This window comes from Fukomys damarensis, unplaced genomic scaffold (genome assembly GCF_012274545.1).
Source record: "Fukomys damarensis isolate Sample0158 unplaced genomic scaffold, DMR_v1.0_HiC HiC_scaffold_20, whole genome shotgun sequence".
NCBI classification, from domain to species: domain Eukaryota; kingdom Metazoa; phylum Chordata; class Mammalia; order Rodentia; family Bathyergidae; genus Fukomys; species Fukomys damarensis.
The window spans coordinates 37704384-37730395 of record NW_022900932.1 but is presented as its reverse complement, the minus strand read 5'-3'; the positions used below and the strand labels follow the sequence as shown (position 1 = coordinate 37730395).

Genomic DNA, 26012 nt, shown 5'->3' with positions numbered 1-26012 from the left:
CTCTCTCTCTCTCTCTCTCTCTCTCTCTCTTTCATATATATAAAAAATATATATATATATATATATATATATATATATATCTGCTTTGAATGATGCCCTATAATACAAGCCTTTATTTCCAAATTGTACTTTAAAAAATCTCACTTTTTTAATAAACAATATTTCTTTTTAATATGTAGTTGAAGAACAGTTGTGCTCCCACTGAGATATTTAACATAAAAAAATATGACAAGTTCTGCAATGTGCTATTTCTCTGTTGCATTTTAGCAGTTATTTTTTTAAATATCAGAATAATATTAAAATAATATCTTTCTTAGAAATTGTGATGTAAATGATGAGTTTATTGTAACCCAAGCTTGTTGAGTGATGAATCCTTTATTGTATAAATTATGAGTAATAAAAAATAACCAGTATTAAGCAGTGTAGTACAGAAGACTTTAGAGTCACACACCTGTAGTTTCAAGCTGTAACTCAAAGCTTAGAATTAGGTCGAATAATATGATATTGCTGTTATCTTTATAGATTAAAAATGGTCCAATGCCAGCATCTTCATGGGACTCAATTAATAGCTCTGAAACCGTGAGTTTCGTAACCTCTTTGAACTTCACTTACCTGCACTGTAAGTGTAATGTCTCCCAGCAAAGTGGTAGGGTTGAGTGAAATATTACATCCCAAGCTCTTGATAGTATGCCTGGCACATATTAGGTATGTAATAAATGCTGTCTTTGTAAAGGTCGTCATATACAAATTATTCTATGAATTCAGCCTATCAATGATTTAAACTTTTTCACTTTGAGAAAGAGAAAATGAAAGTACCAATAGTGTGTATATGGTTAAATGGAATCTTTTTATTTTTAAATAATAATACTTACACGTTAGGGTGGCTAAACAACATCTCATTACCTAAATAAACTATAAAACCCAGACATTAAGTTAGCTATAATTCTTCTTTTTATGGAGTTGTATATCACTTTTTGAATAAGAACTTTTTCAAAAATTACTGAGAACACATGAAGTAAGTTGTCAGTAGCTGAAAGGACTAAGACTAATTCAAGACCAGGTTTCAAAGTCTGACTGCAAAATCTCACCACAGGAAATCACTTTATTGCATTTCATAAAATTTTCATATCAGTTAGAATTTTTAACTCTGTCCAGAATCACCAGTCCTTTTTAAAAATGTTTCTCTTTTTTTCCCACAGATGACATTATGAGTCATTTCACCCTAATGAGCCCTTTGATTTATTACCAGCACTTTCTTATTATTAAGTGAACTTAGATGGTGTTTATATGCCCTCTACAATCATGTGTGGGCCTAGCTATTTTTAATAACCATTGCCTCTGCAGACTTCACATAGGTGGCCATTTATATAATGAGAAGAATCTACTTGTATGTATTGGACATTGAATACCCTGAATAATTATTAAACATTAAAATCTGAAAAGAATATTGAAGTTGTATTAATATTTATAACTGATCTGTGGGACTAGGGGAATTCTTCATTATAAAATATTCCAAATTCATGTTTTGAGAATAAAGAATCCTTGAATTTAAAATATAGTTTTCCTCACTGAAATAAATTTCTGTTATAAATATATTAAATAAATACTTTGTTGCTGTTGATATATATCCTTATATTATTAAATAAGGTCAGGAAAGGATGAATTGATCTTAATTTACTCTTTTATTAAAAGTAAAGTGCCTGTTGGTTCCCTTTTCCACTATATTCACAGTAGCGGTTTTTTCAAGAGTATGTAGCAGTATCATAAAGGTTATAGTCCCTTTGATTTAAGAAATTTTGCCAAATGCCCAAATCCAATCTTTTTTTTCTGTCAAAATATAACAGGAAGTGTAATTCCGTTTATCTTAGTGGGAGAGATGAGAATGGCCACAGTAACCCCATGGATTTCCTCTAAAAAAGGGGATAGGAATATTTTTACACTATCAGAAATAAAAACTTCACCATTTGATTACTCAGTTTTTTAAAATTCAGCATTTTATAATTTCAAGCCAGAAACATCTCTTTTATGAATCAAACTAACTAGAGCAAAGCTTTAGGTCAAATCCTCAGTCCAGGGATATATTTCATTCATTCTCAGACTCCTTTTGAACAGTTACCAATCTAAAGCTGAACTCAATTATGCAACTTCACTGATAAAGTGATATCCTTAGAGCTAAGCCAGTATGCTGGCTCAAGGGAAAACCTTTTCCAATTCAGGAAAGTAGTCCAATCATAACACCACTTAGCACACAAAATTCCATATAGGACACAATGCTGAGTAGACCAGAATATGATGTATAATAAGAGGTGGCTACAGATTGTTGGTGAGTATTGGGCAAGTGGAACATTTTAGTGGACTGTCATCATAGAAAACCAGGGCTTTTTACACACTGTGGAGGGAGAACTGCAGAGAGAGATTGAAAAACCAAATGTGAATTAGGACAAATGCTCTGCTCTAGGGACCTGAGTAAGGCGCAATTAAAGAACCATAGAAATCCTTTCGTTTTCCTTTTGGCAGTGCAAATAAAAGCTGCAACAGGCTGAAAATCTCCTTGTATCGCAGGATAAATAGATGTTTTCAGAAAACTTGGGAGGTCTTAGCCAAAGAAAAAACTGCTCCCAAACAGATCCTGAAATATAAGCAGTCCCATTAAAAGTGACCTTTTCTTTAAATAGGCAGATTCTATGGAATTTTTAAATGAATAAATTTAAAGAAAGTAGAGGAAAAAGTATGCCTTCCCTGGATAGAAAGCAGAAATACTTTTGAGATTTGTTTTACTGTTCTTGTTGTCCTTTTCTTTGTTTCTTTTTTTGTTTTTAGGAAACTCAACATGTTCTGCACTGGCTCAATTGCCTGCCTTCGCAGTTCTGAGCTTGTTTCTCCTCTAGCCTTTGTTTCTGAAAATGGAACTACCAGTGTCCTTGTTCTTTCAGGAAAAAAGCAGGAATCGTCTTTGGTTTCCTCCTTTCCACTTCAGTGATCATTATGTAATGAAATCATACTGATTTCACTTCCAAAATAGATGCTGAACTCACCCCTCTTCAGTGCCACTGTCACTGCCCAAGAACTGTCTGCACTGGCCTCTCCATACTTCCTCTCTCCAGTTCATTCTCCACAGAGCCAGAGTAATCTTCTTAAACACCACATCTGTTTATTCCTCTCACTTTGCTGTTCAAAGTCCTTTAATGACTTGCCTTTGCACAGAAGATTCAATCTCCAGTCCTTAATATGCCTTACTAGGTGCTGATTAATCTCAAACAGGGGTCCAAAACCTTTCTGTAAAGCCAGATAGTAATACTTAAAACTTGATCCAGTCTCTGTGGCAGCTACTTAGACCTACTGATGTAACAGGAACTGTACATATTGTACAGAGGTCAAGCGTAGTGTGGTCCAATAAAATTTTATTTACAAACACAAATAGCAGGAGAGACTTGGCATAAAGACTATGGTTTGTCAATCCCTTATCTAGCAAATCATAAGATCAAGCTCTCCAGGCACAGCTTTTTAACCAGGTGGAAATTTTTTTCACTGTCCTCTGTCCTTTCTTCTTTCCCTGCCTGGATTATTTAAATTTAAATGTCATTCCAATCAAAGCCATTTCAGAGTTGCCAATTCAATTAGCTTTTCTTATTGTACTCTTTTATAGCATCCCATATTTTTAATAACTATACATTTATTCAAGAGATCATTTGTTCAGTGGCTATTGCACCTTCAAATTGTAAGATCAGTTGAATTTAACTTACTTATCCTTGTATCTCCAACATTTGACACATTGTTTAATGTACAGTAAGTACAATTGCTATCTGATCAAAACTGGAGAGAGGAAAACAAGATAATAATTTGGGGATTTCGGGTATGAAATATGAGATGTTTTCTTTGCAGTCCATTCATCCCCAAGATATGTAACTTTTAAAATTTAGTACTTGAAATAAGGAATATGTGCTAATCATAGTAATTAATAATTCTAATGCTACACAGGCACTCAAGGTGACACGTTGAGGCTACTTAGATACAAATTAGCAGCTCCGTTTCAGCGGGTAACTTTGCCATCTGAAATGTGAGTCCTGAAATAAGGTAGGAAAGAAATTCAGGAGGTGCAGCCACACTTAAAACAGCCTTGGTCTCACTCCCCTCATAGCCCATCAACTAAAACTAGTTATAGTACCTGGCCTCAACTTTCTGCCAAAGAACTTTCAGGGAGCACATGGAACATTTGGATGAGTATGAAATATCTCTGCCAAAGACATTTCCAATATTTCCAATTTTTTCCAATATTTCCAAAGACATTTCTAATATTAAACAGAAATGGCTATTAAAAGTTTAGTATTATATATGCCATAGTTTAGTGTACTATAGTTTATAAATTTTAACAACTTAAAAAAGGCTTTTCTTGAGCTTTAATTCATGTTATGTTCACATCTCACTGTGTAGTGAATATAAATGTCTTACGCTCATGCTTTCCTAGAACCTTCAGTGTTTAGTAGGACATGTGCTCCTTTTAAAAATAATTTCATGTTATGACCATGAATTTAGCATATATTCTTTAATGTGTAGTCATTTTTAAAGAATTATATGGCACACACCTTTTAAAGCTATAGATTGTATTCCAAAAATGTACTGGTAGAGGAATGATCTTTACAAAGAAAGGAATATTTATAAGCTTTCTGTGCCCCCTACAAATTATTTATGTTTATATAAGTAATTAATTGTTTATACATTCAATTAATATTTATTATACTGTAGCTATGGGACCAGGCATTGTTCAGAATGGTTTGGTAAATAAGAAAGTCTAGATTCTTCAAGGGCTTACGTTCAATAGGAAATAGTAAAATACATCCCTACATAATCATAAAAGGTTAAAATTTCTCATAAGCAAAATGTGCTTCATCCAATATTTTTTCCTCCTTTTCTTATATTTTTGCAAAATATTTGAAAATAAATATTTCAAAGCTATACAATGGAATATTTGTGGAGTTGAAATAGTGGTGTGTTAATGAGACACAATCTTTTCATCTCACCACTAATCCCAGTTGGTCTTTAGCAATATGAGTTTTAAGAATATAAAAATGTATCTTCTTTTAAAGGGGAAGTTATAAACTCTGAAACTATATTTGCTCCATCAAAGAGGGTAGAAACAGTTCTCTAATTTGAAATCACTGTCCTGAGGTTTATCCTTCTTACCTTTGTAGCCAACCTGAAGGTATTCCTCTGGAGAGATGGGTAGCACAAAATCAGATCTACTTCCTACACATGAAAATAGAGTCAGGAACCTAAGGAATGTGGATAAGGATGAATTGCAACATGAGTGTGTGCTACTTGTTTCTCAAATAACAAATGAGAAAATAGGTTTATCTTTTATTAGAACTTGTTCCTATGTAAAAATCAAAGAGATTTATCTACAGGCTGCATTTAGGACAACTTAGAATTTGAAAAGCATAAAGAAATGAAGTTCAAAACTAGATCAGGATTGATAGTTTCTTTCATCTATTTAAAGCAGATTACCAGAGGAAGACCCTCACCATTTGTGAGCTGTTTTGAGTTCTTTTAATAAGGAAAAGAAATATGAAAATGAATTTATTTGGGCAGTGTGTGTGTGTGTGTGTGTGTGTGTGTGTGTGTGTGTGATTCCTTTCTAAAACTAAGAATACTCCCTGCCCCTTTCCCAGGCCCACCTGCACCTGTCATCTCTCACCTTTATCTGAGTTAGCCATTTCCACTTATCACCTTGTCTGTTATAAAGTCTTTTCAGTGGAGAAACCTGGGAGCAACACTTTGATCATATGCCTTCACTTGTTGATGCCCCTAGAATCATCAGTAGGAAATTATTGCCACCCTGCTGACCCTTTGTTGCATGCAGTCTCTATCCAGCACTCACACATATTGTGGAAGTAAACAACATGCTTATAATTTAGGTAATTTGTATTACTGCTGACCGTTACTATTTACTTGTTCAACTAGCTAGAGAAGGCAGAGCACACTTCTGTGAACAATTTTCCTTTGCTTACTGGAAGATTATTTTGTAAATTTGTATACATTTACTTATACTGGAGCTATGGGAAAAACATCTTCTGAAAATGAAAGTATGACCTTTAGAGCTCTCATTTTATTAATCTATTCATCGTGTGGGGTTTTCACACTTGTTTATATTTCACTCAATGTCTATGGAAATGGTTATCTTATACAGAGGTTGTTTATAGAATATCTGTGTGTCTTGTTAAACATAAAATATCCAAACATATGTAGCTGTGGATAACAAGGATTACAAAAATGCATGTGCCTTAGTGTTTAAACGTCCCTTCCTAGACTTTATTTAAAATGGAAAATGTGTACATCCACAGGTTTACTAGTATGCATAGGCCTAGAATAAACAAATCAAAGACCAGAAGAGGAGAAGAAACTAATGTTAGTATGTTAGTTCTTAAAAAGCTAATCTTTTCAGCTCAATGGTGGAAAAGTTTCTTGGGGTCACGTATGGAACCAGTACTGCAGTAATTTAACTGTGAGTGTCCAGTGCTGTCAGATTCTGATGTGCCTTGACTCTATCTATCTAGTGCTGCTGACCCCATGCTGTTTATTTAGTAGATAGAGAAAAGCTTGCTTTATCTGTCCACATGCCCTAGGTACTAAGAATAGAACTGTTATTTCATTCATTGGTATATTCATCCAAGTACCATATTTAAAAAACATGATTGCTTGCTATTTTGCTAGATTCTGGAGTAGTTATTAGCGCTGTAAAATATCATTTTTTTAACAACAGTAAAATGAAAAACACTGAATAATTTTACCCCAGCTTTATAAAGAATTTATGTTTTCAAGTAATTTTTTCCCATTACTAAAAATCAACCCACAGGAAGGTTTTGCTTGGCTTTAAGGGGTCAATGGTCAACTCTTTTTTACTTGCAAGCCCCAGATGAAGTTATTTTGAACAAATTCAACCTGCATTACCACAGTATTCTACTTGCTTCCTATTTTTAATGTGGGTTTTTTCCTAATGAACCTTTGTACCTAATGGAGTAGGTTTTTTAAAATCATGTTTAAGTAAAGAACATAAAATGTAGTACCTACGTTTAGAAATTGCTTAGGCGAATCATCTGAAATGTACAGGAAAAGAAAATCCGAAAGGGTCAGTGTTCAAATGGGAAGGGGAATTAGGCAGAGGGTAGAGGGAAGCAAGGAAGGGAAAAGGAAAAGAAGAAAACAGAAGGAAAAATGGAAACAAAGCTTGTGTAAATAAGGAGGGAGGAGAGGAGTTGAAGAGAGAAAAGGGGAATGGGAAAGAAGAATCAAGATATATCAGGTACAGGTCAGATTCCATATGGTGAATGTTATTATGTATATCTGAAATGTACCCATAAAATTAATTTTTAAAACGGCTGTGTGCCAAATTTCCATTGTATTTTTTATTACAGAAACATATGCCCTAGGTTAGTAAATTAGATTCACTGATAAATTTGACTTCTAAATATTTAAGAAATATTTTAATATTTTTACTCTAAAGTCACTTTTAGAGAAAAATTGAAGCTGATTTTAAGGGTCTTGTCTATTTGACACTATATTGTTAGAAGTTGTACCGTTAGTAGCTCAGATTAATTTGTGAATTAGGTAACTAAATATGCTCAATTACAGTTAACAAGGTTGTAATTTCTTCCTTCTGGGACAAGAGACATGAATTTAGCGAATTTGAAACTACAGAGGAAAATGGTAGATTATTTTTTAAGAGATTGGATGTCATCAGCCTCAGACTTGATTGAGCTGTGGGCAGATTTAGATTGTACTAATTTTCTCCATGGATAAAATGACTTCAGTTCAATAAAATCACTATTTCAAGGGCAAAAAGCCATGTAAAACAAGTAAGTTATGACAAGTACTTCTCAGATTAGAGAGAAGATAGATAGTAAATACAAAATTTATACAATGTAATAAATAGTGTGAGTCCAGGGACCATCCTCCTCCCATCTGCAGTATTTCCTGAGATTTAGATTTCCCATCAATGAAACTAAAATAAATTTTTAGTAACGTTAATCCTCTGAAATAAAGTAAGTTGGGCTTGATAGGATTTCCAACTGGCACTTGATAAGCATCTACTGTTACCAACCCCTGACCTTCCGACTACATGGATTTAACCAGGACAACAGTTCTGAGGTTGGAACTACTGTCACCCGAAGAATAACAAAAAGAAAAAACCTTTGGGGAAAATTGGACTTATATGTAACCAATTGATAATTAAAAATAAGATACATTTAAATCTACCAGATTAATGACAATAAACCAGTATTGGTCAAAATATAGAGAAACAAAAGCTCTGGTATGCTATTTGGGAAAGCATAATTTTGGAAACCCATTTAGCTATATCTAAAATAGTTTTAATGTTCTTACTTTTTGACTTAGCACAGATAGTCTCATATAAAAAAGAGACATGAATTATCTCTGCCTTTTGAAGCTGTTCTAACAAAATGCCTTAGACTGGATAATTTATAAACAATAAATGTTAAGGTACTGGAGGCAGTAATTCGAAGATCAAGACACCATAAATGCAATGTATGGCAGTGGCCCATTTTCTGCTTCAAGAGAGTGCTTTCTTTCCATGGTCTCACATAGTGGAAGAGGGAAAGAGGCTCTCCAGTCTCCTATAGGGCACTAGGCCACTAACCTCATTCACAAGGGTTCTGCCCTCATGACTTAATCACCTCCCAAAGTCCTCACCTCTTAACAGTATTACACTGGGCGTTAGACTTTAACATATGAATTTGGAATTGATACAAATATTAAGACTATAGCAAAATAAACATGTCCATTGCAATTACTGTAAAAGCAGTAAAATGGGGGAAAATGAGATTTCCAGATGAAAGATTGATTGATAAACTGTGATGATTCCATTCATTAAATTAGATAGACCCCAAAAAATGGATAGAAAGTTATCCAAATATGTTAAATGAACAGAAGTTATGTAAAAGACAATAGATAACGATTCTGTTTCCTTTAATGAAGGGAATAAATATGCTGTCTTTCATGTAAAAAGATTGTGAAAGGCTATCTTAGAAATCATTGACCATTGCTACTCCTGGAGAGTTGGCTCCCAGGTCTGAAAGAGAAATTTAGAACCATGTATTTTATCATACCACATCTGAGGCAGAAAGCAGGAATGCCATTTTACACTTTCACCATGTTTGGGTAGCTTTATTTTTTATGGTTTGGGGATTTGGGTTAAAGTAGTTTAAAAGAACAAAAAATAGCTTCATACTACCTTTCTTTTAAAGAAACACATTATACATATAACCATATTAGGGACTATGTGAAGTCTTGATTACTTTTGCTTACCACAGATATTTCATATGTATCCAAATAATTTTGCTGTTGTTTTGCCTCATGACTATTAATACATCATTGGCTCATTCCCTGAGAGACAATGACTTAAGGGATCATGGAAACATTCAACCAGAGAGCAGAAATACCGAAATTCTGGCTCAAAATCCAAAGCTCAACTTGCATCACTCAAAAACCGGACAAGATGGAGAAAAGGATCTAAATTGTAGCTAACTAAATGAAGTGTTATCTTACTTCTTTTTGAAGGAAGTAGCAATTCAGAATTTTCTGTCAATTTTAGGTAGTACATCATAATTTGTTAATAGAACTTAGGCATAACCTTCTATAGGAAAGGGAAAAAAGACGTTTAAATTTGAATCATATTCCCTGTCATTTAAAAAAGAGTGCTACTTCAACCCTATCATTTGCCCCCTTTTAATAGATATTTCACCTTTAAAATGGGAAGTAGGGGCTTGTCAGGTAATTTTGATGTCTAATTGCTAACAAGATCTAATTTCCCATTCACTTATTTTTCTGAATCTTTGTCAAGGTGATTATCATCTTCTATCACTTCTTTAGATATTGTTATGTGTATCTCCCAAATGAGGCTGTTTACTCAAATCTCTCAACTGTTTTAAAGTAACTGCTTTTAATCAATTTATATAGCTCTCTGTCTCCAGGGAAGCGATATAGAAAAAAAATCATTCTCCTTAAAGATAGTAGGGCAAAAACTAAATAAGTATGGGCGAAGGATTTAGCTCAGTGGTTCCACAGCCTGCCTCACAAGTACAAGGTCCTGAGTTCAATCCCCAGAACAACAACAACAAAAAAATTAAATAAGTAAAGGGGAGGACTGTAAAGCCATCTTTCATCTGTGCTTGGTGTGTAACAACAATTCAGAAGTTTGCACTTTGAGAATTTACTGTTAAAATCATTAAATTGTGTTGAATGAGTGTAAAGTGTTACTATAAAAGTCCCTGCAGTAGGTACAATAGGAGGTAATGAAGTTGTCCAGGACATGTGAGTAGAGCTCTTGTAGCTAAATTTTGGCTTCTGTAACCTATATATAAGAACTTTGGTTGAGGTTTTTAAAAAGCAAATAAACGCTGAAGGTGGTCCCTCTGCATAGTGAATCTTAGCTCTTGGTTCTGAGCCAGCAGTAGACACAGAACAGCAGATGCATTGCCAAGAAGGTGGAATGCCAAAGGCACATACTATATGCTTATTTGGCTTGGCTGTCCTAGAAAAGCGAGGAAGGGAAAAGAGAGAGCTCAGCATGTATCTTTCTGTTTCTGTCTCCCTTACTTCTACCCACCCTTCTTCCTTCCCTTTTTGCCACTTTTCTCTCATGTCAAATAAGAGCTACATTTTATATTGGATTTACTGCTGCGATTGGCTTACTCCCCATTATAGTTGTTGCTGGGCCCCCAGAGCCATATCAAAAGACTGAATTGTTACTAAGAGTTCTGGTGGCTAGAAGACAAGGATAGCTGAGCCAATTCCACATGAAGTGGGGAGAGGGAAATTTACCACCAAACTCCACGGCCTCGAACTGTGTGGTCTTCAGCTTCTTGTCCAGTTGTTCTCGTATGAATCTGTTTTCTAAACTTCATTTGCAACATCACCATCGCTACACCATTTAGTGGATAATGGTTGTGTAATTCATTTGCATAAATTTTATGTTGCTCAGTGATATGTAAACTCCTGGAATGCTTCAATCATATGTCTCATGGCACCAAATATGGCATTGGACACCCACATGCTCATTTGTTTTTTCCACATGCTCATTTGATTGACTACTTTATTCAAGAAATGTTTTCACTTATTTCACATTGTTCTTGGTGTCTGCACCTTTTTATGTTTCTTTAGTCTTCTTCTTCCTTGTCAGAGATGGAAGTAAGAGACGATCTTTGGGACCCCAACCTCTGTCCCTTAATAGATACTGACAAAAATAAAACTTAAGAGATAGAAAAGGTCTCAGAAGTATTTGTATGTGAACGAGTCCTGGTGAGTTTGAGCATTTAGTATAAAGTTATGGGAACAAATATGGGGCAGAAATGCCATGTGACCTAGGAATGTACATCCCTCATAGGATTACAGAAGTGGAAAATCAGAAACTGTGGGAAATTTGGCTCAGAACATCTAAGTTAATGTTTTTCCATATATCTACTTTTGTAACCAATATTAAAATGCATTCTTTTACCATTGCTTTAAATTTCTCATATGCTATACTAAATAGTATGGTTTAGAATTTTTTTTAGTGGTGAGTATTCTGTTTCACAATATTAAACAGTACCAAACTATTTTAATTTCTGGAGTTGCATTTAAATATATAACAAAGCAAGTCTCCACTCAGTGATTTTTACAAGTCATTTAAATATTCTTGTTCTGTTTTTCTTTTAGAATCATTTGTCAATTTACAAGAATCACAGGGAACTAATCAAGAATTTTTTACTAGTTAACTCTGATATATACAGAAATCAATCTAATATCAAAACTTTTTAATTTGATCTGTTTTATCTAATTTACTATTGTTTGGATCAGATTATTTTTCCTTCCTTACAATTCTAAATTTTTTTCTATTTTTTATTTTATGGCATCAACCAGAGCAATGCTAAATTCTACTGGTATTATAAATACTTTGCTTCTGATTTTAGGATAAAAATCTGTATCATTTTATTGTAAAGTACAGGAAAATCTGTACTAGAAACTTTCCAGTCATTAGGATACAATACTCAATACTTAAAATTTAAAGGAGGAGAAGGTTTGTTTTGGCTTATGGACTTTCAGGGGATTCAGTCCATAGTCAGTTGACTCCAAATCAGAAAGGCATGGTGAAAGGGCTTAATGGAGGAATGCCACTCAAATCATGATAGGCAGGAGGCAGGGGGAGGGAGTGGGGGAACCAAAACAAGAACACACCCTTCTAGGTCATGCTTCCGGTGACTTCTCTCCTCTGACCTGGCCCCACTTCCAACAGCACATTTTCCTATGAATTCATCATTGGATTACTCCACTGATAAGTGCAATGATCCCATGATCCAGTCTCCTTTCAAACACATGAGACTTTTGGGCAACATTTTAAATCTAAACCATACATTCCTTCCCAGACTCCACAGAAGGCTCGTATCCACCTCATTATGAGAAATTCATCTCTCAGTCTCATAAAATTTTTAGCTGTTCCACCATTGTTTAAAGCTCCAAGTCCAAAGACTTCTCTGAAACTAAGGGAAACCCCTATGAAAATAAAAAGAAATTTATATACTTCCAACATGCAGTGGGTATAGCACTCAGGAGACTGAGGCAGGAGAATTACTACAAGTTTGAGACAAACCTGGCTTACATAGTGAGTTAAGTCCAGCCTGAACTACATAGTGAAGCCTTGTCTCAAACAAACAAACAAACAAACAATATAAAGCAAGAACAAAACAAAATGTAAATTTTTGTACTCTTCCTTCCCATTCCAAAAGAGAGAAGCAGGGGGTTGGAAAGGAATGAGACCAAAGCAAGACCTAAACCCAGTAAGACAAACATTGAATCCTACAGCTCCATACCCATTATTCAAGACAGGTTGTAGTGAGATGTTAAGTTCAAAGAGCTTGGCCAGCCCACCTCTATAGCCTTGCTAGTGGCAGCCTCCATGACTTCTCTCTTAGACTGATTTTAGTCACTGCCTGCAATTTTTTTGTTTGTTTATTTTTTGTTTTTCTGTTATTGTTGTTGTTGTTGTCCCCTCTTTGGCAGATCTTCCAGGCTCCTGGCATCTCCAACTCTCTGGAGTTCCCACTGTACTTTCGGCCTCACTCTCACAGCTTCATGCCCTACACACTCAGGGGCATACCGTCTGGGTTCCCAAGCTTTCTTATGAAATCTGGGTAGAAGCCTTCATTAGCTCCTAATTCTTGCATTGTGCATGCTTGTAAAACCAGCACTACATGAATGATGCCAAGTTCTCCCACCAGCATGAGCAGTACCTAGACCTCCTTGCACCATGGCTACAGGGGCCTCTTAGTGCCTGGATGACTGGGCATGGTGAAATGAATCCCAGGGAACCAATTCTTTAAGTGGCTTTTCTTGAGCAGGAAGTCTATGGGCTCTCTTCTCAAATGAGAGGTTTACTTTTGTACCCGAGTCTGCAGTGGGTGGTGTCTGGCTGATTCTTGAGATGCTCACCAGGAATCTTTCTTCTTGCTCTTATACAAAGTACTTGGTTTCTTTTTAATGGTGCTGATCTCTTTAGCAGCCATAGCTCCCTAGGCCCCCACCTTTACACAGAGTTTCTCCTTGGCCAAAATGTAAATTTTTCGCTGGGCATTATGGCTCACACCTGTAATCCCAGCACTCCAGAGGCTGAGCCAGGAAGGTTACTACAAGTTTGAGACCAGCCTGGCTACATAGTGAGTTCAAGTCCAGCCTGAACTGCATAGGGAAGCCTTGTCTCAAAAAAACAAACAATATAAAGCAACAATAAAATAAAATGTAAATTTTTCTACTCTGCCCTTTGCCCACAATTCTCACTATAAATCTAACCAAAAACAGCCAGCAAGCAGTACACATGCCACTGCTTCTGGTACCAATGCTTCATGCTAGTCACCTTCCTGCGACTGAAGTACAGTACCTGACACCACTTAAGGGAGGAAAGGTTTATTTTGGCTCTATTTTCATAGGATTTCGTCTGTGGCTGATTGTTTTCAAGGCAAGTGGGTATGGTGGAATGCATGGCAAAGGAACACTACTCACATCATGGTGGCCAGAAAGTAGAAAGGAAGGAGGAGCTGGGACAAGAGCATAACCTTCCAGATCACACCTCTGGGACTATCCTCTTCTGACCACGCCCCTTCTCCCAGTATCTTCCACTGATGAGTATAGTCCCCCCATGATTCAGTCACCTTCCAAAATGTGAGACTTTGGGGGACATTTTAGATCTAAACCATAAGAGAAACCATCAGAATAAGAAAGATACCACATCTCATTTTGATGACATTATCTTTCTTCATTTCTCTTTTCCACATGAGTTGATACTGTGTTGATGCTTTTTAAATATATATTGAAATTGTCATTTTACTTAATTGTACCTTAATATACTATAGTAAATAAAATGTCAAAAAACCTACATGGTTATTTATCAATTTTTAAAATAAATTTAAAAAAAATCTATAAATGAGATATGTGTGCCTGAAACCAACATTATACCAGCTTAGAACAATTTGAAAGGAATAACAAGTAAAGCAAAGAGATCCTGAAGTTTTTTGTTGTTTTTGTTGTTGTTTTAAATAATGTATTGACTATTTTCAGTTTCCTTCATATTTTTTGGTTTATACTCATTTTATTTTTGGCTGAATCAATCTTGATAAATTTTATTCTGAAGAAAAATATCTTTCACAATTTAAAAAATTACAGCTCCAGTTGTACATTTCTACAGCTTTAATGACCTTCTCTGTAGCTGATACAATCTGTCTGGTAAGGAAAACACTGGAGTGCATCTGTGTCTTTAGGTTGGGTGAAAAATCAAGTGATAGAAAGAAAGGAAGAAAATCATTCACCTGAGATCCCAAACCGCAAATCTCTCTTCAGGCAATTTTGGTGCCAGAGTTTACATTGCCAGCATATTGTATAAATCTGTTAAAGTGGTTACAGGCAATATTGCCCAAAGGCAGAAATGTAACCAAACCTCTAAAGGGCCACTTTACATTTAGGCCCCAGAAAATCTGTCAGATACTATTCCTAGGAACATGAGCTCACAACAGAAAAAAATGTGTGTGTGTGTGTGTGTGTGTGTGTGTGTGTGTGTAGAGTACCTGTACAGAGAGGCATAGATATATAGATGTATCACAGAACACACAAAGAAACATCCTATCATGAGCAACAGTTATCCAGAACAACAATATTGAAAACCATAATCAACCTTATAAAGCCCACAGATTTTGGAATAACTAGGCACACAATGTAAAATAACTATATTGTTTATGTTTAAAGAATAAAAGACATGGGCCAGGGATTTAACTCAGTGTTTCGGTGGCTTGCCTTGCAAGCACAAAGACCCAAGTTCAATCCCCAGTACCAAAAAAATTAAATTAAATTAAATTTAAAAAGAATAAAAGACATAATGACTATTATTATGGAGAAAGTATCAAAATTGATCATGTAGATTTGAAAAAGAGCCAAACAGAACTTTTGCAAAACAAAAATTTAAAATAAATTTCAAAGGACAAATGAAACATCGTAATAAACACAGATGTAGGAAGAACAATGAACTGAAAGATAAATCAGAAGAAATTGCATAAAATTTAGCATAGAGATAGAAAATATTAAAGAGAATTGAAAAAAATTCAAGACATATTGTAGTGAACTTACAAAATTTTACTTTTAAGAAAACTACAGCTTTGAAATAAAAAAATCACCTAAGGTTACTTTTTTCCTGACTAGGGAAATTAACTCTAAAATAATACTAGACTTTTGAAGATACAAGAAGGCTGTAAGTCGGGTCTGTGCTTTCACTGTGCATTGTGCTTTTCCTCACATACGATAATTCACAAATTCCACAGGCTTCGACCCTAAAGGAAATTGCAATATTAATTGCATACTATATGATTAAATTTCAAACACTTGAAAAAAAAATTTCAGACACGTGCAAAAGATCTGCATTTTAACCTAGCCCAATAAAAGGTAGCTGAACAGACTAAGTATACACATCCTAGATCATCAGATTTGCATATACTCCCCAAAACACAATACTTCCAGCCCAAAACCATAATGCATCTCTCCCTTAAGCGCCTATATTCTGTTTTCTTTGTGTTTGTATGTACTTCTTTAATTTTGCCTAAAAAAAAGTTTATGCTGCTCCCTGACATATCCTGAAATTATTTTCTGTGACTAAATCTACAAATCTACAACTTATTCAATGGGTGGAGTGCGTTGAGGTCCCTGTCTTCTCTTTGAGGAGACCTCCTCAGTCTAGGATGAGAATAGCTGACAAATCTTTAGATTTTCATAAGAAGAAAACAGAGAGAATGAAGATAAGGGAATAAACTGAACAGTTTCCAAAATTAATGACAAAATTGAGTCTTCAGATTCTGGAAAACCAGTAAAGTTTAAAAAAACAGAAATTCAAACCTCAACATAATCTGAGTAGAACTACAGAACACCAAAGACAAAAACAAAACTATAAAAGCAGCCTAATATAAAGAAAAATTACCTGCAAAGAACCTACAGTCAACTTAAGAATTTCCTACTCAACCTCCTCCATAAGAAGCGAGCCTATACTGGAATCATGCTTTTAAAATCTGAGAGAAGACATTTTTAAACTATTCTCACATATCAAATATAGATCACAATGGAAGGTAAAATGAAGAAATTTTAAGGAAAACAAAAACAAAGAGAATTTGCATCCAGTAGAAGCTCACTGAAGGAACCTCACAAGATTTTTCCTTTCTTTCTTTTTTTTTTGGTACCTGGGATCAAACTTGCGAGCTTCTGCTTGTGAGGCAGGTAGCCAGGTAGCAGCACCACTGAGCTAACTCCCCAGCCCAAGAAGATTCTTTAAAAAGAGGAAAATGATGTTAGTGGGAGGATCTCAGATCCAACAAGGAAACTGTAGGTGAATATAAACAAACATTGACAGTATAAGACAAAACCAAAGAAGACAACAAAAACATATAAAATCAGTTAAAGTATTCTCAAGTTCTAATATCATTCAGGATAATAATAAAGATCTTCACATTTTTAGGTACTTAAATGTATGACTAACTCTATATATACAAATAAAAATAAGACTTCCAAACTAGTAGAGAGAGAAAATGGAATAAAATCTAAAAATGGTATAATTTTAAAAATACAAAATGGTTTTAGTTTCAAAAGAAAACAAATATTTAAAAACTCGGCAAATACAAAGCAAAATATAAACATCAAAGTAAAAAAAAACACTTCTAGTTTAAAAAGGTTTACAATATATTGTTAAGAGATTTAAATATCAGAAAACTGGTAATTTAACTTTAGCAAAAAGCAAAAATTGTCAAAACTGAAAGGAGAAATTGGCAGATTTACCATTAGTAATTGATCTAGCAGCTGAAAAAAATTGTAAGAATGTAATTACAGAAAATCATACAATTAAAGAGATTGTTCTAATGGACCTATGTAGAATGCTAACATCTATAAATGATATTCACACAAACATGTAACACTTGTGAGAACTGACTGTATATGAGGCCATTGAACAAGTTTTAAAAGCATAGTGCAGATCACATTCTCTCGACACAACTGAATTAGAATTTGCTTTAAGAATGTCTTTTATTATGAGGTGCAGAGTTGAATATTACTGTTTTGACTCACTATGACAATCTTCATCCCTAATTAAATTTATCTGTCAGTGATTATTATTACAAGTGATATGACTATGAGTCTGAGGAAGCTAGAATGCATATTTCACACAAATTTTAGTTTCTATTTGGAAAACTGATGACTTCTAGAGCTACCTATTCTTAATTAATTAAGTAGTTAATGTGATGTGAGTTGACTAGTATGTGCCTTGTTTATCCTCGTGCTTTAGTGACAGTGGATGGTATTAGTGCTACTACTTCTGGGGTTGGTGCTGTTATCCATTTTTAATGTCCTGTCCCTCACACAAAATAGTAGACTGAAAACTACTGTACCCAATGCATAATTTTTAGGATGGATATTACTTAATTTAAAAGGCAGAAAATAGTGAAGGTTGGCAAAAATGTAGAGAAAGTGGAACCACCACACATTGTTAGTGGACACGAAATCGTATGATTCCTCACAAAAATAGAATTACCATATGACTCAGCAGTTGCACTTGTAGGTGTGTACTTTAAGAAGTGAAGGCAAGGTTTGAATAATCATTCATAAATTCATGTTCGTAGTAGCATTATTCACAGTAGCTAAAAGATGGAAACAACCAAGTTTACACCAACTGATGAATTGATAATTGCAATATATCCAACAATGGAATTTTATTCAGCAATGAAAGGAAGGAACTGCTATTACCTGGATATTTTATGGATGCACCTCAAAAACAATACAGTAAATGAAAGGATCCAGTCACACACACACACAAAAAAAATGTGTATTTTTATGTATATAAGGTGCCTAGAATGGGCAAATGGTGATTCCCAGGGACTGAGATAACAGAATAAGGAGTCACTGTTTAGTAGGGCTATGGAGTTTCACTTTGTGAAGGGGAAAATTTTCTAGAAACGGATGGTAGTGATTGTTGCAGAAGGGCATGAATATCCTTAATGTCACAGCGTTGAACACACAAAATAGGCTAAAATTGTAAATTTTATTTTACATATACTTACCACAATAAAAAACACTTATTGTGCCTATGTCCAGGAATATTCTGTCACTATTCCTAGGGTACTGATATAAAAAAATCAATCTTAATGCTTAGATATAATAATTAATCTAAAAGCTTTGAGAGAATTTAACTTGTTTATCCTTTTCTAAAGTCACTCTCACCACAGCATGGAGTCAAAACAAGAACATTATCTAGCAATTGTTTTCACTTGTTCGTCACTTTATATTTGAAGAAAGACTTTTCTGTGGCTTAACTCATTTAATCCTCAAGACAGCCTTATAAGGTAGTGTGGTTCCCTTTTAACTGATTGGAAAAAATTAAGTCTGAGAGATTAAAATGTCCAATATCAGAGTTCTATTGAGGATGCAGGAGTTCAAATAATTCTCATTCTACAGACATTGATCTCCCAGCATACAGAAATGATGGTCAGCTTCTATTAACTTGACATCTGAAATGTCAAAAACAAAATGCTATTCTGACTAAACTGAATAAAGAAAAGAAAAATATAGCATCATTAGCTTCTCAGTGACCAAGGAATAATGATTCTACTAAATTTATGCTCTGGATCCCATTAACATATTTGTGGCATTTTATAATTATTTCCAAACTTTGGTCACGTTTAAGCTCTGGTTGATTTTTTCTAGTCTTGGGCTTTAGCTTCTAAAAATACCCTTTAATTTGAGGTCAAGTAAACTTTCCCTTAAACCAATTGTTTTAAGCTGTAGCTATTCAAATTTTAATCAAAAGTCTCAAAAAAATTGTCCAATTCCAAGAATGTAGCCAGGTTGTTCTCTCATTGTTATATGAGAACTATTTCACTTTTGTTCTTAAATTTCATTTCTTGTTACTCTCCTAAATAAATGGGAGAAACTTGGCATGGCATCATCAGTGGCCTTAGGGACTTCATGAGCTTCCCCTGGAACAAAATGCTGGATCAGTGCAATCTCTGCTAGGATCTATGCCCCTTTGCAGCCTGCTGTAGATTGCAAGCAGAACCCCAGCACTCTGGATTCAGAATGCTGACCAAGTAGCTTCTTCTGTCCCTGAAAATATTTGGAGACACATAGAGGAGGGATGGTATTGATACTCCCTCCTTGAATTTCTTAACTGAAACCATGTATAACACTTGCTGAGGCAATATGCGATAGTTTTCTTGTTGTGGTGGTGTTACCTGAAAGAAATTGAGATTTTGCACTGGTTGGTCCTTTTACTTAATTACTGTATGGTACCAGGTAGGTCTGCAATGACAGGTTAAACATTAAAAGAGGTGGCTCCCCAACCTTATCAAAAAAAAAAAAAAAAAGGAAAGAAAAGTTTCAGTTGTATGCAGTTAGGAACAAAAAGTGTGAGATCACAACAGATCCAGCAGAAATCCAGTGGATCATCAATACCTACTTTGAGAACCTGTACTCTAATAAAATGGAAAATGCAGAAGAAATGGACAGATTCCTAGATTCATATGAATTGCCAGAGTTAAACACAGAAGATAAAAAAAATTCTAAACACGCCAATTTCAATCAGTGAAATTGAAAATGTAATTAAAAATTTACCAACAAAGAGAAGCCCAGGTCCTGATGGATTCACTGCTGAATTCTACAAGAAATTTAGGGAAGAGCTAATGCCACTACTTCTCAAACTATTTAATAAGATTGAAAGGGAAGAAATACTGCCAAATTCATTCCTGGAAGCAAGGTTTACTTTGATTCCAAAAGCAGAGAAAGACCCAACCAAAAAAAAAGAACTACAGGCCAATCTCCCTAATGAACATAGATGCAAAAATCGTCAATAAGATACTGGCAAACAGAATACAGAGGATCATCAAGAAGATCATACATGCTGACTGAGTCAGATTTATCCCAAGGATGTTAGGATAGTTTAACATACATAAATCAATAAATGCAATATATTATATTAACAGAATCAAGGACAAAAACCATATGATCATCTCAATAGATGCAGATAAAGCATTTGACAAAATCCAACACCCATTCATGATAATAACCCTTCAGAAAATTCGAATAGATGGTCTTTATCTCAACCTGATAAAGACTCTCTATGAAAAACCTCATACTAACTAGTCAAAACCTGAAAACCTTCATGCTAAAATCATGAACAAGACAAGGATGTTCACTCACCACTCCTCTTCAGTATAGTTCTGGAAACATTAGGCATAGCAATTAAACAAGGGAAAGAAATAAAAGGAATAGTGATAGGAAAGGAAAAAGTTAAATTGTCATTATTTGCTAACAATATGATAGTCTACATAGAAGACCCAAAAACTCTGCTAAAAGAATTCTACACTTAATTGATGGATTCAGTAGAGTATTTGCATACAAGGTCAACACTCAAAAATCAATAGCCTTCTTGTACACAGAAAACAAGGTCACTGAGAGAGAAAATGGGGAAATAATTCTTTTCACAATAGCATCCAAAAAAAATGAAATATCTAGGAATCAATATAATGAAGGAAGTAAAAGACCTCTACCTTGAAAACTACAGAACTCTGAAAAATGAGATTTAAGAGAATATAAGAAAATGGAAAAACATCCCTTGTTCCTGGATAGGAAGAATCAACATACTGCAAATGGCTGTACTACCAAAACTTCTGTACAGATTCAATACAATCCCCATTGAAATCCCAACAGTATATTTCACAGAAATAGAAAACAACAATCCAAAAATTAATTTGGAACCAGAAGACATCTAGAACAACAAGAGCAATTCTAAGCAACAAAGGCATAACAGGGTAAGTAATCACAATCCCCATCTTGAAACCATACTACAAGGCCACTGTGATAAAAACAGCATGATACTGGCAAAGAAACAGACCCAAAGATTGGTGGAATAGATTAGAAGATGAAGAAACAACTCCAGACATACCCAGCCACCTCATCTTCTTTTTCCCCCTCTTGAATACTTTTATTGGTTCATTTTAGGTATACAATACATTTACATTCATCATTGGAAACATGTACCTTACCATGATGTATCTTTGTTCTTATTTTTCACCATTCCCCTGCCCTCCCTGCAACCCCCCGCCAGCCCCTCAGCCACCTCATCTTTGACAAATGAGCCAAAGAGACTCACTGGAGGAAAGATATAGCCTCTTTAATAAATGGTGCTGGAAAAATTGGGTTTAAACTTGTCAAAGATTAAAACTAGACCTATATCTCTCATCATGCACTAAACTAAAATTGAAATGGATCAAAGATCTAAATATTAAAACAAACACTAAATCTGCTGAAAGATAGGTTAGGTAGAACTCTTGAAGACATTCGCATAGGAAAAGATTTTATGAACAAATCCTCAGTAGCACAGGAACTAGCACAAAAAATCAACAACTGGAATCTCATCTTTTTGTACCGGGAATCAAACTTGGGTCCTTGCACTTGTGAAGCAGGTGGCAGAACCACTGAGGTAAATCCCTGGCCCAGATCTCATCTTATTATATTAAAAAGCTTTTGCACCCCAAGAGAAACCACCAACAGAGCTAAGAGACAACCTACAATGTAGGAAATTTTTTTTTAACCAGTTGTTCTTCAGACAAAAGACTACTATCTAGAATACATAAAGAACTTAAAAAAACTCTGACCTCCCAAATTTAAAGACCCAATTCAAAGATGGATATCTGAAATGAACAGACATTTCTCAAACAAGTAGAAATAGCAAATAAACAAATGAAAAAATATTCAACCTTTCTCATTTGAGAAATGCAGATGAAAACAACACTGAGATTCCACCTCACCCCAGAAAGAATGGCTGCTATCAAGAAATCAACCAACAGCAAATATTGGCAGGGTGGGGAGAAAGGAACACTTCTCCATTGTTGGTGGGAGTGCAGACTGGTGCAACCACTGTGGAAATCAATATGGAGATACCTCAAAAACACTAGAGTTAGAGGTTCCATTTGACCTAGCTATCCTGCTGGATATCTTTCCAAAAGAATTAAAAGAATCATATTACAGTGATATATGCACACCCATGTTTATAATAGCACAGTTTGTAATGGCTTAAACTTAGAAACAGCCCAATTGCCCATCAACTGGAGACTGGATAAAGAAGAAGTTGGTTTTCAAAAAAAATAAATAAATAAAATGGAATACTACTCAGCCATAAAGAATGATAAACTAGAGACATTTATAGCTAAATGGATGCATATGGAGGTCATAATCTTACGTGAAATAAGTAGGACACACATGTAAATACTGACTAGTTTTTCTGGTGTGAGAAGCTGAAAGTGTAAATAAGGATCAAAATGTATAATAGATAATGTAAAACAGGAAGGAAGAAAAAGTGCAAAGGGGAAGTAGGAGGGGTAGGGAAAAGGAAAGCAGGGAAAGGAAATAAGTATGAGAAAAGGAAAAAGTGGAAACTAAGTCTTTGTAAATGGGGAGGGGTGGAGTGGTTGAAGGGAGAGCAGGGGAATGGGGAAGAAATAAGAACCAAGATCTGTCATGTAAAGGCACAAATTCCCAATGATGAATGTCATCATATTATATACCTAAACTGTACCAATAAACAATGAATTTTAAAAAAGAGATGACTCCTCATTTTCCTCTTTTGAGTTATTCCAACTTCAATAAGGTGAAAAGAGCGGACAGTCTGGTTCATCATGGCATTTACTGTGCAGATTCTGAATTCACAGCCTAAACCTCAGATATGTGAAATTGTTTGAAAACACTCACTGAACTTAAAGGCTTAAAGCATTTTAAAGTATTTTGCTATGTTGTTTCATATGCCAGGGATCCCTGAGATGAGCGCAGTGGAGAGAGATGAAGTGTATTTGGCTTTGTTGTTTTATACTTAAAGTACTGGGGATTGAACAAGGCCCTGAATTCCATCACACTGGGTTACATCCCTAAACCTTTTCATGTTTTCCATTGAGGGAGGCCTCACTAAGTTGCCCAGCCTGGACTGAGCTTTTGATTTCCCTGCCTCAGCCTCCCAGAGTGCCATCACCAACCTCATTTCTCTCCACCACCATTCCCGATGAAATGAAGGACTCACAATAAATAAGTCACCTCTGTAATTTGAGTAACACTTCTAGAACATCCCCCTAGTATATGTTTTTCCTTCCATTCTCATAACTTATAATTATTAAGCACTTACTCTGTACCAGAAACTGTGCTGAAAATTTCATGTGCACTATTACTTAATCTGCACTGTAGACCTGTGAAATAAGTATAAACTTATTTCCATTTTACAAAGAATAAACCAACTATGGTGACACATGCCTGTAATCCCAGCACTCTGGGAGGCTGAGGCAGGAGGACAAGTTAAAATCCAGCCTGGCAATTTTGCAATTTAGAGAGACCCTGTCTAAAAATACAGGCTTAAAAAAAGTAAGCTGAAAGTGTAGCTTATTGTGAAGGCCCTAGGTTCAATCCCCAGTACCACAATAAATAAATAAGTAAATAAATAAATAAAACATTTAAATAAAAAATAAAAACCTCTGTAATTGGGAGTGTGGTGGCACATTTCTGTAATACCAGCACTCAGGAGGCTGAGACAGGAGGGTGACTGTAAGTTTGAGGCCAGCCTGGGCTACATAGTGAGTTCAAGACCAAACTGAACTACATAGTAAGACTATCACAAAAAACAAAAAGAAAAACTTCTAAATAGTTAAGGCTGTGTGTCTCCCCAAATTTCTCTTTGGTATGATTTAAACCAATAATAACAAACCTGCCAGCATTCTTTCCAAGGTGGCATTTTCTAGTGCCTCTGTTCCCTGAAATTGTTTTTACCTTCATTCTGTTGTCCTGTATTATATTAATGAGTGAAAGATATATAGCAGTTGCTCATCTTTTGTAATTAGAAAAATATAGCAAAAATAAATTTAATGGTAAATTAAAATGGAAAATAATTCCCTTTGTGTTATTAAAAGAATATTATGAGGACAATTCTGTATCTAGAAAAGCTTGATTTCCTTTTTTTTATTTTTGGTACTGGGGATCAAACTCGGGTCTTTGTGCTTGTGAGGCAGGCGGCAGAACCACTGAGCTAAATCTCCAGCCCGCTTGATTTCTTTTTGAAGGTAATAAAGATATTCTAGCATTTATACAATTTCAGCAAATATTTTTTCAGTCTCTTTAATAAAAAAATCATTAAACATTTACTTTGTTCTTCGAATTTAAGAATATAAAGAATGTATAAATATGGGCCCTGCTCCGAAGACTTGCAATTTAGTGAAAGCGAGAAGACAAACATACCAATACATGCAACTCCACCCAAAGCAGTACATATGTATTCTTCCTTCCCTTCCTTCCTTTAGCAAGACCTATTTGTTCTCTAAAACATGGTTTGAGTCCATATTCCTTTTCACAGAAGCTTCATTTTGAATTTCTGAAATAGCCTAATTTATGCTCAAAGATTTATGCTCTTTTTTCTCCATTTATTGCCTGATTATTGTACTTAATTCTCCATTGTACTTTGAATGCTGAGAGATCTTTCCATGTTACCCACTTTAAGATATATCTTTATATTCTTCTCCTACCACAGAGTCATCAGAAATCGGGCCTTCCCTGGTGATTCACACCACAGTCCCATTTGGAGTTACACACTTGGAACACAGCATTGAGGATGTACAGGAGTTAATCCTTCAGCAGCTGGAAAACATTTTGCCAGGTTTGCCTCAGCCAGTTGCTGTCAAATGCCACAAATGGAGATATTCACAGGTAATCAAATAATCCAGTTGTATGAGCACCATTTTCTTAGGAGTCTGGAAGAATTGACTTTTTCACCCTTTGCCACACTTTAGTAAAATAAATAAACAATGGGCTCTTTGAAGCAAATATGTTTGCCTGTGATGTACACGTAATGTCTACAGGTTTCATTGTCCCACTGTTTCTCAGTAAGCACAGACACCAAGGTGCTGTCCAAATTCTGGCATCAGAAGGCATACACCCAGAAATTCTGGGGTTTTCTATGCAAGCAAAGCAGGTTAGATATCAAAATGCAGCTGTTTCTCTGGGGGTTTTCTAAATCAGTACTGTGGTTACATAGAAACCACTGTTACCTCCCAAATTTTTGCACACTGTCATATTTACCTTGTAAGTGTATTTTGCTACCACAATTTTCATTTTTATTAAGTTCCCACTTTGGTTTAACTGCTGCCAGCAGAAGTCTTTAGGGGAGAAAGGTGAGTACCTGTATAAAACAGCTAGTTGAACTGTTTCGTGGGGTTAGGTAAACCTACTGATGGCTCCACTAGCTCAAACTTAAGGCTTTTTGTATTAAGTAAATGTTGACTTTTTGGGAAAATCCCTGCATATTACAGCAGAAATTTGTAAGTATTTGTAGAAAAGGTCTTTTCCTCTGTAAACCCAGTTGTTAAGGCATTTGAGGGTTAATGGAGCAAATGCTAGATGGAGAAAAGAGGCTATGAGTTGTCAGT

General features: G+C 35.1%; 1 protein-coding gene across 10 annotated transcripts in view; it reads left to right on the top strand.

Annotated features, from left to right (window-relative positions):
- The window catches only part of Rnls (renalase, FAD dependent amine oxidase), a 312949-nt gene that overhangs the window by 223596 nt on the left and 63341 nt on the right, over positions 1 to 26012 (top strand). For all 10 annotated transcript variants that reach the window (XR_776544.2, XR_002024746.2, XM_010604996.3 and 7 more), the window contains one exon: positions 25118 to 25293. Coding sequence is in view for 8 of the 10 variants with exons in the window: in XM_010604996.3 (XP_010603298.1) it covers positions 25118 to 25293 (176 nt within the window). In the remaining 2 variants the exon portion in view is untranslated. The remainder of the gene's footprint in view (positions 1 to 25117; positions 25294 to 26012) is intronic.